Source organism: Pseudophryne corroboree, chromosome 10 (assembly GCF_028390025.1).
Source record: "Pseudophryne corroboree isolate aPseCor3 chromosome 10, aPseCor3.hap2, whole genome shotgun sequence".
In the NCBI taxonomy this organism is placed as follows: Eukaryota; Metazoa; Chordata; class Amphibia; order Anura; family Myobatrachidae; genus Pseudophryne; species Pseudophryne corroboree.
In genome coordinates, this window is record NC_086453.1 from 365,987,474 (window position 1) to 366,007,808 (window position 20,335).

The 20,335-nt window shown below is 41.4% G+C and overlaps 1 protein-coding gene and 1 pseudogene across 1 annotated transcript in view; both read right to left on the reverse strand.

The window, feature by feature from the left end:
* The window catches only part of LOC134965385 (indolethylamine N-methyltransferase-like), a 36,057-nt gene extending 16,453 nt beyond the window's left edge, over nt 1–19,604 (reverse strand). The window contains exons 1-2 of the mRNA XM_063941849.1: nt 19,454–19,604; nt 15,357–15,564 (exon numbers count right to left, since the gene is read on the reverse strand). Coding sequence (XP_063797919.1) covers nt 15,357–15,564; nt 19,454–19,604 — 359 coding nt within the window. The remainder of the gene's footprint in view (nt 1–15,356; nt 15,565–19,453) is intronic.
* On the reverse strand, nt 16,634–16,753 carry LOC134968090 (5S ribosomal RNA; annotated as a pseudogene).
* Nucleotides 19,605–20,335: the final 731 nt, after the last annotated feature.

The following is a 20,335-nucleotide window of genomic DNA, read 5'->3' on the forward strand; positions in this document are numbered from 1 at the left end:
TGGCTAACAGTGCTGCAGGCTCAAAACCCTGAATCAACTCCAGTGCCTCATCAAATAACTGATACCTGACTGTGCAAAACTCCTCAGGAATAGCATCGTTAACGGAGCCCCCATGCGGGTAGGACAAATGCTGGATCAAGCAGAATTTACCCGGCACCTTCTTGGGAACTTCCCCCAAAGGAGATACACATAACCCAGGCAAAGGTTCACATGTGAACTTCACCTCTGCCTCCACCTTCTGTCTGACCACATGGGGAAACTCCCTCGCTGACTTCAAATTCCTGCGAGACACAACCCGAACTGATTCCGAAATGGGCAAATGAAAACCGCAACTAAAACCGGCTAACAAGAACTGGGCATCCTCCACCTTGGGGTAACGGTGCAACCATTTAGCCAACTCAGGTACAACTATGGACGAGAGTGCCTTATTTTGCACTGCCGGCAGCAGCACCCTGGTCGGCCAGCTTAACCCAACCTCTGGACTTACAATCCTTGGCAGGGGGATTGGCTCCACAGATGAGGCAGGAGTGACGAAAACGACAGCTCACATCCCTAGTGCATTTAGAGTCGTTAAACACACTTGCCCTTCGCTGCCATCCCAGGGACACTCTTACCCCCCCCCCCCCTGAAAACTTCCTCTTGGTCTGCCTCTCAACCGCACTACCCCCTTGGTTCAAAACCTCCATCCACACCTCGACATCCTTAAAACCCAAAGGTAATGTTGGATTGCCATCCTGATTCTTATGGAATTTTTCATCATAATCCCTCCAAACTGAATCTTTAGGAACTTCTCGTTAATAAAAAAACTGTATTTCACCACATTCAGATGTTCGACGGGGCGAGTTTTTAAATAAACAGCAGAAAAGACCAAGGAACCTCTCAACCAATGATGAAAGCTCCGGAAAGCATTTTCACTGATACCCCATGCCTTCTTAGCCTTATCGAAGTCCTTTCTCATGTCGTCCGTGAGGGTGAACAGGTCGACAAATTTCCCTTTAACTATTTTTTCCTTCATCCTCTTCCGTAAGCCCCAAGTAACAGCAGTGTTGGTGCAGCGCACCATCTCTGAAAACAACAGCGGTTCGTCAGAAGCCGCCGCCTTTTTCGGCACCATGGCCTTGCCCACCACATTGTCAACCTCGCGCGCAACTAATTTTGCAAGCTTACGCGGGTGCTTGGGAGAATCAGACCCCTCGCTGCTAGCAGAGGATTCAGATGATGATACAACAGAGGAATCAGACTATTGGCAAACCACTATATGACTATTGGCAAACCGTCATAATCCATATTATTAAACATAATATAACATACAATGGTGGTCATTCCGAGTTGATCGCAGCCAGCAACTTTTAGCTGCTGCTGCGATCAATAGTCCACGCCTATGGGGGAGTGTGTTTTAGCTTAGCAGGGCTGCGATCGCTTGTGCTGCCCTGCTAAGCTTAAAAAAATTCAAGCAGAACTTGACCAGCCCTATACCTACTTACCCTGTGTGATGATCCCTGCGATACTGAAGCTGCTTCTGATGTCAGACATCCACCCACTGTTGTTCTGGACACGCCTGCATTTTCCAATGCACTCCCCGAAATGTCCAACAACGCTGTGGAGACGCCCAGGTCCGCCTTCTTCCTGTCAATCTTCTTAGCTGTCCGCTCTGCAACCGCTTTGTTCTCTAGACGCGACGTAACCCAGCGACCCCTGTTGCTGGGCAACCTCCCGTACGCGCACTGGGGGCGACGCACATGTGCATTCTGCACCCGTTCGCACCGCAGCGATAAACCGCTGTGTGCGAATGGGTCGGAATGACCCCCAATGATGGGAATGAAGTAAATGGATTGAAGGTTTTACTAAAAAGCATAGACAGTTTAAACAGTTTTGTGCACTGTGCTGTGATCGCAATGGTAGATCAGTCGCAATTGAAAGTTCATAGTAAGACTCTCTGACGGCGAGTATAAATGGTGATCTATGCTTTTTAGTAATACCTGCAATTCATTTACTTCATTTCTATCATTGTATGTTATATTGTGTTTAATAATATGGATTATGATGGTTTGCCAACAGTCATATAGTGGCAATCATACAATTATCCTTACTCGTTAGCATTCTAGACGGTAGTAATTACTTACTATCGGGATCAATAAAAACCAATAGTTACATTTCATCCTACGGTTATACATAGTGATTTTTTTGAGCACTAGATACAATTTCTCCCAGGTTGAGCGCTGTATTCCCCTGCTAATTTGTACCTCAGAGGTTAGTCACCCCTAGTTGTTAACAGCTCGCCAAACCACTAGCTCCCAGTACGCTGGTACAACCCACTTTTTCGCACCACCAGAGACACTCGCGGCTGGTGGTGCCGAATCCCCTCTGCGAGACACCAGCCCCCCAGCGCTGGTGGCCGCTGTGCCAGACCTGCTGACAGTGTAACGCACAGAGCCGCCTGGCGCTGCAGTGTGCGCAGAGACGGGATGCGCTGATGGATCAGTCACCGTCGCACCTCCCGCTCCCGAGCTGGCAGCGGGCCTGGCAGGGAGAGCAGCAGGGCGGCAGAGGCGCACAGCACCCTGTGTGGGAGTTGTGTCCACCAGCCACTGGGGACGGGGAGCAGAGCGCCTGGGCATGCTGAAGTGGTGAGGAGGACACACACTGGGCGAGTGAAACTGGCAGGGAGTGAGGCAAAAAGAAGGCAGCAGGGGGGAACAAATGATATTAACAATGTATAAAAGTATATAAGGAAAGTAGATAAGAAAAGGGATAGAATAAAGAAATGAGGAATAAAGAATAAACTGAAACAGGAAATAGAGAGAATAAAAACAAAAAAACTCAAGGGGAGAAAGAGTGAGAGAGACAGCAATAATACAGCCTTCACTTATCACTTCCAACCGACACGAGGAAGCAAATCTGGAAGCTTCTACTCTACATGCACTTAATAACCTCCCCTACACTCACTGATAGGCTGGCCATAACCAATTACAACTCACTCAAAACTCTGATATGCCTAGCAACAGAGGACATCTTCAACTAAACATAAAAATGTAAGACTCTTATATAGATTTCGTGCCTAGCCAGGCACTCTCCTTATCTTACCTTACTACAGCCTAGTTATTAGCTGAGAATATTGTCTGCAATAGTACTAGTGCTGACTAAGATAGCTTTATAACGTAATAGGTGATAGATCACCGTCTCTCTCCTCCACTAAGCTGTGCAGGTGTGATGTGTGGTGCTTATTGTACTACCTCTTCTGTAGACAGCAATGCCCTTATATGGCGTTCCCAGCCTTGTCTCACAGTCTGCCTCAGCTGTATGGAGATAAGATATCCCTTAGGCTTACTTCTCCCTCCACTGTCAATATCTGGTGGGCCACACCTCTGGGATGGCTTAGGCAAAGAGGGCACCGCCTTTTCACCGCCTCGTAGTGTGACTACTGCCGTAAATCTGTGCCTCCTCTCCTCCCCACTGGCCGATCACCATGGCAGCTTCTCACCGCTGCCACCAATCAGGGAAGCCCCGCCTAACTGTCACTGGAGTTGCTCTCTCTCATGCTGCCAGGGTGATACTTAAGTCCTACCGCTCTGAGCCTCATTTACCAGGGTTACTGTCAGTGTAAGACAGGGGCATGAAGGGCCCACCGGGGGAATGCAGTTATTGGGGGCCATACTTATGGTTGTGGCCAGCCTACAAACGTGGTGTTGCCAGCCTCCCAAGAGGCTTGCAATACACAATAGTTTAGTGCAGTGTAATGCAACATATCTACCATGTATAATAAAAGTGCACAGTCTGGAACCTGATCCCTAGAGGAAAGAGTGGGCTCTTAGGCAGTGGGGCCTACTGGTGGTTTCCCTGGTACCCCTGTGAGCCAGTCCGACCCTGGTTACCGTAGCCGCACAACTTGTGCAGCCAGGTCGTAGCTGGCGCAGCACACACCTCCATGGCCATTCCCCATTCCAGTGGTAAGTGCATAGCTCCCCCAACTGATTTTTCAGGGGGCCACGTGTTTCGGAACTGCCAACGTGCATGTAGAGTCTACCAGTTTCAATCACGTGCCAGCTCCTGCTCCTGCCCGTCCACTGCCACCAATGTACAGTGCATATAACACGGGTTACACTACCAGTGCTCCAAGTAGAATTTTTTTCTTAGTGGTACTTATAGTAAAAATGGGCGTGGTCACATGTCATGAGGGGGCATGGCCACACAAAACTAGAGGAGAGGCTACATGACAATAGGGCATGGCCACATTATGCCACACACCAGGGCTGTAACTATGTGTGTGCCAGGTGTGCCTGGCACACAGCACAGTTGCCCTGAGGGTGCAACTGCCTGCTACCCCAAAGTTTGCAGCATTGTAATGAGTCAGACTGACTCATTACAACCCGCCTGTACTGTGGGCAGCAGCCGCAGCCAGCATCTACAGGGGAGGTGATGTTTGCAGTGTTAGTGTGCCCACCTCCTGACCCCCGCTTCCTGATCCCCAACTGCCCGGCTCCCGCCTCCAGATCTTCCTCTGCCCAGCTCCCGCATCCTGACCCCTGTTGCCTGACTCCCACCTCCTGATTCCCCGCTGCCTGTCTCCTGCTTCCTGTCCCCTACTGTCCGGCTCCCACTTCCTGTCTCCAGCTTCCTACCTCCTGCCATTCTGGCGGCCTGGATCCCGCTTTATGGATCCCCGCACCCACTCTCTGGCTCCTGCATCCTGACACGTTGGCAAAGACAGGTCCAGCAGCGGCTCCCGCATGCAGAGGCGGTCCAGCAGCGAAAACAGTGGCTGCAGACATGAGGAGGATCTGGTGAGAGAAGAGAGAGGACTGACGGGGGTGAGTGATGTGGGATTTACCTCTATATGAGTACATGTGGCTGTGTGTGTGTGTGTGTGTGTGTGTGTGTGTGTTTGTATGTCTTGTTGTGTATGTATATATAATGTATGTGGCTATGTGCACTGTGCATATATGTATATATGTTATAGAAGAATGGATACTCCCCTCCTGCGCAATTCGATATATAGAAAGATAAGACTAGTAGAAAAGGTTCTAAAGGATCGCTGTCTAATTCGGCTAAGTTCCTTGTTAGGAGGAACTAGAAGTGTAAAATAGAATATAAATAGAGGTATTGGCACCTCCAGGATATGTTAACCCCAGAAATTAGAAAAACCCTTTTATGGTTCCACAACTAAGTGTCAACAGGTTTAAAACATAACGGTCAAAATGTTCCTTCATAAAATGTATTAAAACAAAATATTAAGAAGATTAGTGTCCATAACATGTCAATAATGGCATAGTACGAATCTCCCGCATTAATCAATTCATTGAAGACAAGGAAAGGTATGGGTAGATCTTTAATCTTCTTCCTCCTTATCAAAGAATTCGGGAGTTACATCAGATACAACAGAATGATAATCCAACGCGTTTCGTCTTGTACCAAGACTTCATCAGGGGTATATCTAAAATAGTAGGACAGCTTAATCAACACATAAAAATGTTTATACAAGTGTTAAGTATGATATTACATTTGGTACACTACCACATACAGAAAATATACAAGACATGGAATAGTTGAATATTAAAATAATGAACATTTAAGATAATGATCATAAACAATATAATTTAAAACGGAGAATAAGTAAATGAAGAAGGAGAAAAAGTGGAGAGTTGGACGGTGTCATAATAGTTCACAAGACATACCTCTGATAATGGCAAATTAGGATCTACAGACTAGAATGGACTTGAATAATCAGTCAGGGATGTTAGAAGGAAGAATTCCACATCACTTGTAATGATATCAATCCAGCCTAATTGAGAATTAATTCATTTTAAAACTATCACATTATGCATTAGTGCCTAATTCATAGGGCTTAATGTGACACTACATACCCAATAGGTCCAATCCTCATATATCAAAAAAGCTCCAATGTTGGAGATATTCAGACGGACAAATGGCTTGACAGGCTCTTAAATAGCGAACCTTGTGGACCAATTAATTGGTATTATTAGTTACATATTGGACCTTAAAAGGAAAATGAGGAGAACTACTGCTACACATTAGAAAAATGGATCACTTAAGGAAGTATGTGAACACAGAAATGATCTAGTCAAATCCAGGATGATAATTCACTCCATTAAAACTAGCGGACAAAAAGAATGGTCCAAAGCACTAGAGAATAGAGTACCTCTTTTACCTAAATTCTCTATATGTGAACAATCCTTATGAAATAATCTATTTAGATGGAATCATAAAATTACAATTTTGCATTTGTAGGCAAAACCAACATACCTTATAAACAACTAGGGGTATATATTCCTATATGGAGAGAAATTATCCTCACCAACTATCCTCACCAATTCATAAAGATGTGGAACCTAATGGGTTAAATGAATGGCAGAATATTTAACATCCAGAAACCTTTACAAGGCATACTGTGAATTGAAAAAAACACAAACTATCAGATGAGTAGTGCTTTCACAGTGAACAATGTGTTAAAAATAGCAATATATAATAAATTCCATATCCATACATACGTTTTTTTTTTATAATGATTTCATATAACATACTATAATAGATCCAAAAACATGTGTAATAGATTAAATAAATGGAGCCCTGTTCAATTCAAAATGTGAAAGAAATCCTTACCCTCCAAAAGAAAGTCAGTGGTGGCCCAGCATCAATGCAATGAAGCATATGGGTCCTGGCCACCCTATTATAGTGAAAAGGTAGTGACATCACTTCCTTGAACTTACGTGATTGGAACAATAATTACTGGCTTGAAATCTTAGAACTATGCAGGGTTTCATATTATAATTGGTATAGAATTATACTACTAATGTGTAAAAATTATTACACATTAGTAGTATAATTCTAAACTAATTATAATATGAAATCCTACATAGTTCTAAGATTCTTTTTGTCCGCTAGTTTTAATGGAGTGAATTATCATCCTGGATTTGACTAGATAATTTCTGTGTTCACATACTTCCTTAAGTGATCAATTTTTCTAATGTGTAGCAGTAGTTCTCCTAATTTTCCTTTTATTAAGGTCCACTATGTAACTAATAATACCAATTAATTGGTCCATTAGGTTCGCTATTTATGAGCCTTTTGCGCCATTTGTCCGTCTTAATATCTCCAACATTGGAGCTTTTTTGATATATGAAGATTGGACCTATTGGGTATGTAGTGTCACATTAAGCCCTATGAATTAGGCACTAATGTATAATGTGATAGTTTTAAAATTAATTAATTCTCAATTAGGCTGGATTGATATTACAAGTGATGTGGAATTCTTCCTTCTAACATCCCTGACTGATTATTCAAGTCCACTCTAGTCTGTCGATCCTAATTTGCCATTATCAGAGGTATGTCTTGCGAACTATTGTGACACTGTCCAACTCTCCACTTTTTCTCCTTCTTCATTTACTTATTCTCCATTTTAAATGATATTGTTTATGATCATTATCTTAAATGTTCATTATTTTAATATTCAACTATTCCTTGTCTTGTATATTTTCTGTATGTGGTAGTGTACCAAATGTAATTTCAAACTTAACACTTGTATAAACATTTTTATGTGTTGATTAAGTTGCCCTACTATTTTAGATATACCCCTGATGAAGTCTTGGTACAAGACGAAACGCGTTGGTTTATCATTCTGTTGTATCTGATGTAACTCCCGAATTCTTTGATAAGGAGGAAGAAGAGTAGAGATCTACCCATACCTTTCCTTGTCTTCAATGAATTGATTAATGCGGGAGATTCATACTATGCCATTATTGACATGTTATGGACACTAATCTTAATATTTTGTTTTAATAACTTTTATGAAGGAACATTTTGACCATTATGTTTTAAACCTGTTGACACTTAGTTGTGGAACCGTAAAAGGGTTTTTCTCATTTCTGGGGTTAACATATCCTGGGGGCGCCAATTCCTCTATTTTTATTTTATATGTATATATGTGGTTATGTGTATATGTATATATGTGACTGTGTGCATATATGTGGTTATGTGTGTGGGGGAGGGAGGCAACATTGTCTCTTCCACCTCCAGGGATCTGGTATGAACTTACGCCCCTGGCTTGACGTAAGCTGTAAAACGAGGAACTCTACGTGCCGTACTGTGTAAAATGGGGACTCTGTAAGTCGTAATGTGTAAAAAGAGGGACTCTGTCTGCTGTAATGTGTAATAAGATGGACTCTGCTGTACTGTGTAAAATGGGGACACTGCTGTACTGTGTAAAAAGAGGGACACTGTCTGCCGTACTGTGTAAAAAGAGGGACACTGTCTGCCATACTGTGTAAATAGGGGGCACTGTCTACCATACTGTGTAAAAAGAGGGACACTGTCTGCCATACTGTGTAAAATAGGGACTCTATCTGGTGTAGTGGCACTACTGTTCAGCGTAATTTGAATAATGGAGACTACTGTGCAGCGTAATATGAATTGGTATGATTTTGTGGCCACATCCCTTCACCGTGAAGCCACACCCCTAGATTTTTAAAGCGCATCTGAGGCGTGCACTGGCTCTGTTGTTAATAAGGAGGGGGGGTGCGCCGATGCTGTTTCTTGCACACAGCGCTATAATGTCTAGTTGCAACACTTCCACACACCGTAATGCCCCTTACACATTGCGCCACACACCGTAATGCTTATTACACATTATGACAGACATCAAAATGCCCATTACACATTACGCCACGCACCTTAATGCTTATTACACATAATGCCACAGACCGTAAAGCCCATTACACATTATGCCAGACACGGTAACACCCATTACACATTATGCCACACACTGTAATGCCTTACATATTATACCACACACCATAATGCCTATTACATATTATGCCACACACAGTTATGCCAGTGACACCATTTTATGTCTCACACACAAAAATGCCCCTTACAAATTATGCCCCAGCTGGGCTGGTGGTAGTGAATACTAACACCATATTTCTTAATGGTACTCTGTACCACCCTACTTTCAGCACTGCACACGCCTGTCCACTGTCACCAATGTACGAGGGACACTCTATGCATTTGTAGATATTAATAAATAAATATACCACAACAACACATAAGACAAATATATGAGTACAAATAAGACTTTCCACAGTGAATATGAAAAGGGAAAGTGATCTTTTGGTGGGGTACCACATATTTTCCTGACTGTCCCTTCCATAGCTGCCTCATTTAGAGGTCCATTTATTAACATTATTTTTACAAAAATATTGTGAAAAGGGCTGTTTTCTGTTTTCACACCCTTTCACATTATTTTAGTATCACCTGAATGTATTAAAGGGCATTTGGAGCAGTTTTCATGAAAAGCTACTCCAAACCCTTTAAATCACTTTTTTTAATAACCCACATAGCAATCCCCATACTTGTAATGGAAAATGCGATTTGACCGAATTTACTAAAAAAAATGTGAAAAAATACCGCAGTGTGCCCTGTGATAATTTTCCCAGCTCAGGCTGGTGAGATCACAGGGCAGCACTTTGATAGGCAGTCATTTCCCCAGCTTTCTCTGACCCTGTTGGTGGGGGCAGCAAATGCACAGCAGGACATTGGGGTATTTTTTATGAAAAATACACAGATGATGCTGCGGAGTGTCATCGCAGAGACTGAGCTTTGCTCACAAGCTGTGTACCTACATGCGATAATTGATACATCCCTGCGATGTAATCAATTATCGTGGTGCGACTTTGGGCGATGACAACCGCATCCAAGGATGCATATGGTGATAAATAGGCCACTTAGTCCTCCCTGCATATATCATAATTTCCTCCCCCAGAGCTGCCTCTCATTACCCCCTCTATAGCTCTCATTCTCAGTCAGTTCCTTCCATATAACATGAGCCCCTTGCAGCACTCACTGACCTCACAACTCACCAACTGACCCCCTCCCCCACAGTTCACTCACTGACCACACAGCACACACTGGCCTCACTGTACCAACAACAACAACACTCACTGTCCATCTCAGAGACACCCTCACTGTCCCCTTACAGCATTCACTTTCTCCTTCACTGTCTACCATGTGTCACCCTTGTCCCTTTCAAAGTTCTCCTCACAGCCCTCCCCTTTCCTCTACTATCCACTTCACAGCACCACCCTTCCACAGCCCCTTCTAACAACCACCCACAGCACTCCCTAACCCTTTTAATGTCCACCTCACATCAACACCCCACAGCAGGCCCCATCAGTGTCCACCCAATAGCACTTTCCCTCTCTCCAACACCAGCAATCTCCCTGGTTTCTCCAATAACCACCCATCATCAGCACAAACAAACTTACCCGCTCTACTTTTGATACAAACAGAAAGTAATAATGCCACTGTATAGGTCATTGGTACGGCCTCATCTAGAATACTGTATTCAGTTCTGGAGGCCATATCTTCAAAAGGATATTAATACATTAGAAACTGTATAAAGGAGGGCAACTAAAATGGTGCATGGCCTACATCACAAAACATACGCAGAAAGACTAAGAAATCTCAATATGTATAGTTTGGAGGAGAGAAGGGAAAGGGGGGACATGATAGAAACTTTCAAATATATCAAGGGTTTTAACAAAGTCCAGGAGGGAAACATTCTCCAAATGAAGAGAAGCAAAAGGACACGAGGACATGCACTGAGACTGGAGGGGGGGAGGTTCAGGGGAAATTTGCGGAAAAATTATTTCACAGAAAGGGTAGTGGACAAGTGGAATAGCCTCCCATCAGAGGTGGTAGAGGCTAAGACAGTAGAGCAATTTAAACATGCATGGGATAGACATAAGGATATCCTTACAAAGAAATAAGGATCAAATAAGGTTAGAGATAAAAAATAATAAAATAAAAAAAATAAAAAAGGGCAGACTAGATGGCCCAAGTGGTTCTTATCTGCCGACAAATTCTATGTTTCTATGTTTCTTTGTAAAAAAGAAGAAGACAACTCTCTATGTTGGGGCACTCATTATGAAGGTAAAACATAACTTTTATTGACTTCAAAAGACTCACATAAACATTGCAACATATAACATAAATAATAAGGCACCAACAGAGGCCTTATACCATTAGCCCTCCCCTGTTAATCAAATTGTATTTTACCTATAAAGGGTAATTGATCTAAACAACATTTCAGGTCATTTATTAGAAGGGTTTAAAGCATAGTAAATATTCTCTATTTGCAGATCTTCCTATGACAAATGATTACTTTGTATCTTATATTGTAGCCACTAATGTCCTGTTGTGACAGGATGTGGCTTTTTTATCAAATTCTAAACCAATTCTTTGTAGTATGTTGCTGTTCAATAGTAACTAATATATCCTAACACTGTTACTTATTCTGCTGTTGCCTGAATAATATCTGGCAAGGATTGTTAATAAATGCCATATTATTTGGAAATAACTTACTAAATTGTTGCCACAGATAGGGTAAAGTTCAGAAGGAAGAGGGTAACAGGTGTGCCTAGTTTCTGCTTTTGTAGAACTGCTAATAAGCATTGAATCCACAATGAGAGAACTGTGATTGGCACATATGTATTCCCCAAGAGCTGTATCTGCTTTCAACCTTCCCTGAGTTCCTGAGTTGGCAAAGAATGATGAGAGTACAGGGGAGAGGCCCCTAATAGGGGTCCTTAATTGGATTCAAATCAGTTCCCAATGAAAATATTATTACTAAAACACCTTGTTAATCACTTCAATTACCTTGGATGAAATTAATCTCCAAGTACCCCTAAGATAGGAAAACTAGAAAGAAGTTTTATGATTTCATTAAATATTAACACTCAATCAATCCCCTCCAGCTGATATTTGGAACTAACTGAAAATGATATTTTTCCTCTGCGTCCTTATCCCTGCAGATGTTATCTGATATATAGATGTTTTTTCAGGAATATGCTTAGGGATAATCACATGTCAAAACGTACCAAGGAACTGCATCACCTAAGTTAGACACAACTGGCTAAGTCTATAAAAAGAATAGACCTCAGGAGTAACAATTCATATATTTACATACAAGTACATGCATCTTTTCTTCATGATAAATTGAATGTGAATACCAACTTATTAAAGGGATTGTAGTACAGAGAGATATTACAAGTATAGAGAACTTAAAATTAAATTCCCTATTAGCGGCAAGCTTAACATAACCTTTTTTTCATACAGTATTTAGTGTCCTATTTTAGGAAAGTAAAAGCTCCCTATCCCAATCTGTAACTCTCAAGGAGTGAACAGCGACTGTGTAAGCCCTAACTCCTGGATTCCATTAAGCTTTGACTGTGTGGAACAGTCAATTATGCCTCTTATTTCTGTACCATAATTTCCAGCATTATCATGAATGATTTCTTGCCCTAATATCCAGGTATTCCTGAACAGGGTAATAATTCATACAAGTGGAAACAAACTCTTCTTCGTGATGTATTAAATATATATAGCACAATTCTAAATTGAATTATTGTGCAATTGTACAATTCATATGTAATACCCACCTCCAACCAATTGTCATTTTGCCATATTTTTAGGACCTTAGGACCTTTGTGGACAATACCTATGATATAAATTCCTCATTATTTCTATGCCCTCTCATTGGTAATCTGATTCAGAGACACCAACAGTAGAAGCACACTTCTTCCTTGGAGAAGCACTATACATTCTTTCATTAGCAATTCGATGTCATTTGATATGATTGCAGACAGTAGAAATCGGTGATGCCACCTCCTTGGGAAACTTCTTTCTAGTTTTCCTATTTTAGGGGTACTTAGAGATTAATATCATCCAAGGCAATTGAAATGATTAACAAGGTGTTTTACAGTAGTAATAATATTTTTGTTGAAAGCAGATACAGCTCTTGGGGAATACATATGTGCCAATTACAGATCTCTCATTATGGATTCAATGCTTATTAGCAGTTCTACAAAAGCAGAAACTGGGCACACCAGTTACCCTCTTCCTTCTGAACTTTACCATATCTTTGGCAACAATTTAGTAAGTTATTTCCAAATAATATGGCATATATTAACAATCCTTGCCAGATATTATTCAGGCAACAGCAGAATAAGTAACAGTGTTACGATATATTAGTTACTATTGAACAGCAACATACTACAGAGAATTGGTTTAGAATTTGATAAAAAAGCCACATCCTGTCACAACAGGACATTAGTGGCTACAATATAAGATACAAAGTAATCATTTGCCATAGGAAGATCTGCAAATAGAGAATATTTACTATGCTTTAAACCCTTCTAATAAATTACCTGAAATGTTGTTTAGATTAATTACCCTTTATAGGTAAAATACAAATTGATTAACAGGAGAGGGCTAATGGTATAAGGCCTCTGTTGGTGCCTTATTATTTATGTTATATGTTGTAATGTTTATGTGAGTCTTTTGAAGTCAATAAAAGTTAAGTTTTACCTTCATAATGAGTGCCCCAACATAGAGAGTTGTCTTCTTTCTGTTTGTATCAATTTACTCTACAACTCCTGGAGCAACGCCGGCTTAAGTTGATCATTCATAATTAAGTGTTCATCGCAGAATTAAAAATTCTTGTCTCAGATTTTATTTATGATACCGGTTCTTGTAATTAAGTAACCCAGTGCGCTATTTCTATTTCCCCTACCAACCTGTTATTCTGCTCTACTTTGGCCTAGTCTCCTGTTGCTGCTCAGCACCCCAGCAGCAGTACACAGCAGCCTGATGCATATATGTAGTCACACCTGACTGTAAGTGAGAGAGAGAGGAGCTCAGGGAGGCGGAGCTACCAGGCTAGCTTCTCTTATTGTGTTATAGTGCAGAGCAGCCAGGCAGGGAGCATCCTCTCTACCTACCTCCTTCCTGCCTCCCACAGCTGGCCATGTGCAAGCAGAGTGTGGATGCAGGTGGCCCCGGAGCTAAGATGGCAGATAGCACCATGCCCCCCATCCCAGCCCGCCACTGGCTGCATACCACCTATAAAAGTAGATGCCAGTATTTTAATTGATCTGACTTAATAATATGTTCATTCATTGACCACAAGAGACCAATAACGAAAACCCAACAGAATGGTTCCCCATACTGCAGCCAGACTCATGACGGGTATGTGCTATAAGGCTCCTTCTAGTTAATTAATGTCTATATTCTGCAAAGAGCAACTTCATGTCCCTCAGTAAAGGTTTTTTATTTTTACCTATTGCTCTCCTTCAGGAGAGAAGAGAAGAAGAATCCATATAGATTTAGGCGATGAATGAAATAGAAACCCAGGGATTTGGGCAAGTTGTTTATTTTAAATGAAAGAGTTAAACAGTAATGTGTTTAGTAATACAGGTTGAGTATCCCTTATCCAAAATGCTTGGGACCAGAGGTATTTTGGATATCGGATTTTTCCGTATTTTGGAATAATTGCATACCATAATGAGATATCATGGTGATGGGACCTAAATATAAGCACAGAATGCATTTATGTTTCATATACACCTTATACACACAGCCTGAAGGTCATTTTAGTCAATATTTTTTATAACTTTGTGCATTAAACAAAGTGTGTCTACATTCACACAATTCATTTATGTTTCATATACACCTTATACACACAGCCTGAAGGTCATTTAATACAATATTTTTAATAACTTTGTGTATTAAACAAAGTTTGTGCACATTGAGCCATCAAAAAACAAAGGTTTCACTATCTCACTCTCACTCAAAAAATTCCGTATTTCGGAATATTCCGTATTTCGGAATATTTGGATATGGGATACTCAACCTGTATTAGCTAAGTCTGGTGAAATACATATAACAGGAGACCATGGAGGTCATTCAGATCTGATCGCTGGGCTGTGTTTTTTGCTGTCTTGCGATCAGATTGTCGCCGCCTACAGGGGGAGTGTATTTTTGCTGTGCAAGTGTGCGATGCTATGTGTACGCCGAGCTGCTAAAATTCTGTGTGTGCTGTCTCTGCGCAGCCCAGGACTTACTCTTCCAGTGCGATTGGGGCCAGAGCTGATGTCAGATACCCTCACTGAAAATGATTGGGAATGACTGCGTTTTCCAGACTATTCCCAGTAAACAGTCAGTTATCACCCACAAACTGCTTCCTCCTGTCAATCACCTTTCGAACGCCCATGCAAATGGATTTTTTGCACAATCCCGTCACTGACAGACGATTCCCTTTGTTGCTGTCCGATGCGCATGCACATTGCGGTGCATACACATGCACAGTTAGGACCTGATAGCCGCTGTGCGAAAACGCACAGCAGTGATCAGATCTGAATTACCCCCAATGGCATGAGCTGTACAACAGATATTTATTTCATCCCAGGATAAATAAGGGTCAGTGTAAAGCATTTGGAATAGGTTACTGAGTACTGACACTGGGGTTACACTTGATAAATGTTTTGGAAAATATGTTTTCTTACCTGTTTCCTTCTAGACATTTAATATATTCCATTACGTGAGACCAATCAAATGCTCCGGTACGTGTGTTAATCCATTTGTTCAGCTCCATAATACATCGCTCAGAGCACTTCAGCACAATGATCTGTTTGAAATATCCACTGGCTGTATAGAGATGATGAATGAAGGATCCAAAACTGATGTCAATCAAAAGGTCTCCCTTAATGTAACCTGCAGGGAAAGATCCCAGTGATTACAGAGTGTAATATACTGTAATATGTAGCATCTACAGCACTCTACTATGCATCACTCTGTAATGTCCTGTTACTGGTAGAGGAGTGCGGGTACAGATTTACCCTTTATTTTTGCAAAATGTATTTAAAGTTCGGATTTATCCAGATTTATCTTATTGGTTATTCAAAACAAGTGGGAACCTGCACATCCCTAGATACAGGTAAGCCACTTCCTCACAACACACCTGTTGCTGCTTCACTGTAATGTATGAGGTATGTAAGTACTTCTTTGATCAGCATTTCCAGTAACTGGAGTCACCTTTCCAGCATATTCACACAGACATTTACAGACCTCAGAAGTGTCCATAATTTGCCATAATGTAAACTCTTAGGAAACATGCACACTTATATATCACTGATGCCTGGCGTGTGTGAGTTACCAGTTCCCTCTGCTAGTGTCTATTACAATGCAATGCACCTAGCCCATTCCAGGAGACTGTGCTAAGTAATATGATATACAACACTTGTATAGCTGTGTGCAAATGAGTCTGTATGTGAAGAACAACAGAACTTGGCATTTAAACAAAGTGTTGCCACTGCATTGTAGCACTTATAAAACAGATTTAGAGACTCATTACCTGGACACAGACTTGTAGAACGTGATTGGAGAAGGAGTAAGACTCTCTTTTGGGTGCACTCTTAGGCTGATAAACAATGATCAAGATATAGGTAAGTATATTAAAACTTGACTTTTAATGAGAATAATTAAAAGCTGGTATCCTAAATTACACACACAAACATACAAATAACATAAATATAAAAAATATATCTTTGGTCTTCAAGTATGATAGGAGGTATGATCCTAAATTGAGTTATGAGACCAAAGCTGCCAATTCCGCATGCTGGTATCAAAAATAGAGGCACTGGATTTGTGCCAGTTAGCTCAGCCCCCAAAATCACAAATGATAGCTTTTTGTGCAGGACAAATAATAATGTAGAAAAGTGAATAGATTGAAGGAAGATAAGAGCAGTGATTCTGCTGTCAGTGTTAGGCAAGGAATAAGAGAGTTCTACTAAACTCGGTATTCCCTGGCGGTCACCCATCCAAGTACTGACCAAGCCCAACACTGCTTAGCTTCCAAGAGCGGACGGTATTGGGCGTCTTACAGTGTGGTATGATAGTAGGTTGTCCGAACTCATCAGCTCCCTGGATCACTGATGAGAGATCACTATAAGGAAATTATTTGTACCAGATAAAGTGAGAAAATAGAATAAAGGTGGATCTGCTGCCAATGTTAGGCGGAGATGAGACTGGAGTATTACAATCGCCCGTATAGGTACTCCAGATCATTGGTGAGAGTCCATGGATGGAGGAAAAGATGCTGGTTTTAGATAACAAATAGAATAAAGTAAATTGTACACTTGTGTATGCAGATATAGAGATCTATCAAAAGAAATGAGCACAATGATTGCTGGCCTGTATAATCAAATATACAGCAATTCAGACCTTCAAGAAAATAGCAATATTAAGCAGTATATTCATCTGTGAAAAATAATGCATGTACAATCTTTTTTGATAAGGTCCTTAAATGAGACACAAATAATGGTCGGCATCAACATTTGCTAGCAGCACAATGGCTAGAGGTAACAACCCTTAATATTGGGAAATGAAAAAATGCCTGTTCTAATATGTGGAAATTAAGTGTCACCGATCAGCTATCCTGCCCTCCTGCAGCTGGCTCCCAGACTCACGGCCTCCCTATCTCCCACCGGACAGGTTCTGCAGCCACAGTGCCGTCAGTCCTCCTATTATAATTGAGGACCAAAGATATATTTTTTTATATTTATGTTATTTGTATGTTTGTGTGTGTCATTTTGGATACCAGCTTTTAATTATTCTCATTAAAAGTCAAGTTTTAATATACTTACCTATTTCTTGATCACTGTTAATCAGCCTAAGAGTGCACCCAAAAAAAAGTCTTACTCCTTCTCTACTCTACAGTACTATTGTTGACTCAGGGTTCACCGCTACATAGACTTTATCTGGGAATATTCCCCCCAATTGTCTTATTTTGGTCTTTCATACATTTTGTAACTGGTGTGGAATCTTCCCTCTTACATGTTTCTGGACACAGACTTGTCCGAGGATACTGGCAGAGACCTGGGCCAGCTGTTGAGAAGGATGAATGCTCCTGTCCATAGTTTATGCATATTGTTACTCGTTCATTGTTTTTAGAGGTGCATGGCCAAACCTCCAGGATTTGGCCACACCCCCTGTATCTTCCGTGCCCACATATATTTTGCCAGTTCTTCCCATCTCAGCTCTACTCTATGTAGGAATCTTTTTGAGCATTGTTTTTCATTCTGTTATGGGGACCATGCAGCTTAAGGGGGGCTAAAACTGTACACCCTGCACCCGTTTATTTACTTCTTTACCTAACCCAGCAAACTCCCCTTCTAGTCCTTCTTTCCCACACCCACAGTTTACCCCATCTGTGTCACCCTTGTCTAGCTGCCCCTCCCATTTAGAATGTAAGCTCTCATGAGCAGGGCCCTCTACCCTCATGTGATTTGCCTTCTCTTACGTAAACTATCTTCTACTCCGTACTCCCTAGCGATGGTACAGTCCCACATCCTGCTCTGGCAGCATCATGGTGGCCCTGTTACTGCAACTGCCCTGACTTTGATCTCTGAGGGGGGACACAGATGGTGTGACCAAAAATTACATCCAACAAGGGAACCAGCTGGTGAGTTACAGTAGATTGCACATGGGCTGGTGGCTACACATAGGTGAGGAGATCCTGCATCATGTCTTGGGGTCTGGTGCTGTGCAGCCGGGGATCCTGTGACCCTGGAGTAAGACCTGGGAGTGTCATGGCTGCCAGTGATCCTCCCACCCAACTATAAGACCTGGGGGTATCATCGCTGCCAGGGATCCTCCCACCCTACTGTAAGACCACTCTGTTTGCAGTGCACTCTGTCCTATATAAAAAGTGTGGTAGGGAGGAGGAATGATAATAATTTTATGTTAGAAAAGGGGGGGTGCCAAATTGCTGCCTTACCCTTGGTGACAAAAATCCTAGTTTTGGCCCTGGTCATCCCCACCTACTTTTTAGTTGGTCTTGTCTGAGGCCATTTCAAGTTCTCAATTTGCCCTTCTAGTCCTTGTCATCTGATAGTGTGATTACACAGGGTTCTTCAATCCTCACTCAATACACTGTAACTACAATATGTAAGTGGGCAGATCTAATGACGTAATGCATACAGATGGAGCCTCGCTCATCTATCCGTCTCTGGAATTTGGCGTATGGCATTACTGGCGAGTGTAATACTAGTGATCATCCACCAGATTTTGCTTTTAAAAATCACTGTTGCCCATGTATAAGGTGTCAAATAAAATATTATAGTGCAAGAATCACCATTGCACATGCGAGAGGTCTCCATTGAAATACACTATAGTGTAAGAACTACTTTCTGTACAGTACTGTATGTTACATAGACATGTCAGTGGACAGATATAATGATGTAATGCATATTCCTAACACTCAATGGTAATCAGTATGTACTGTACACAGTCATGTTCCGTCATCAAAGAAAGAGTCATAGGCATTGCATTTAGCAAATTAAAAAGTAATTCTTCACTTTAACAACTGCATAGACATATATAATCTTAGATCCATCATAAAGTATCATTATAAAAATGTATTTATATAGTCCAAGCATTTTATACAGCGCTGTACAGAGAATATATTTGTCATGCACATCAGTCCCTGCCCCATTAGAGAATACAGTCTAAATTCCCCAACACACACCTGTGCACATACAATCACTCACACTAAGGTAAGTTGGTCAGTATAGTATACATACTGTCAGTATAATATACATACCCTCACTGAATGCACGGTGTAAACATTCCATTGGAAATTTAATTGAATCGTCTCCAAAGGTCATGTCTGGTTTGTTAGAAAAATATGTTTCCAGAAGTTCTCTAGAATCAACGCCATGTACAGGATAGAATTTATGGGCGCTGGAATCCATTTTGTATTACTGTATCACAGGTTGTCTGACGCTCACGGGTATTAATTTACTGGCTCAGGAATTCTGTTTATATGCACCAGGATCCAGTTATTTATATTCTTCAGTAACCAGGATATCAGTGCTATCACATGATGGTTTATCAGCCTCAGGAGCTGTCTTGAGAATGCTGGTGACAGAGTGATCATCTCCTAAAGCAAAATAAATCATCATACTAATTATTTTTTAATTTATATGTAAATATTGTAAAATATTGAAGCAATTTAATTTAAATATTTCTAGTGCAAACACATACTGTATACAGATATTGGGCCTGACATTGTGAAATTAAAATTCAAAGCCATAGTCATTTGTTTGAAAGCAAGTTTGAAGTTTGAACAGTGAATGTATAATACTAATAATATTTCTCTTATGTCCTAGAGGATGCTGGGTTCCACATTAGTACCATGGGGTATAGACGGGTCCACCTGGAGCCATTGGCACTTTAAGAGTTTGGGAGTGAGGGCTGGCTCGTCACTCTATGCCCCTCCTACCAGACTCAGTTTAGAAAATGTGCCCGGAGGAGCCGGTCACAGCTAGGGGAGCTCTACAGAGCTTTTCTAGAAAAGTTTATTTTAGAGTTTATTTTTTTACAGGAGGCTGTTGGCAACAACCTGCCTGCACCGAGGGACTAAGGGGGGGAGCAGTGTCCGTCCTGTGGGATCTGAGCCACTGACTCCACTGACTGGACATTG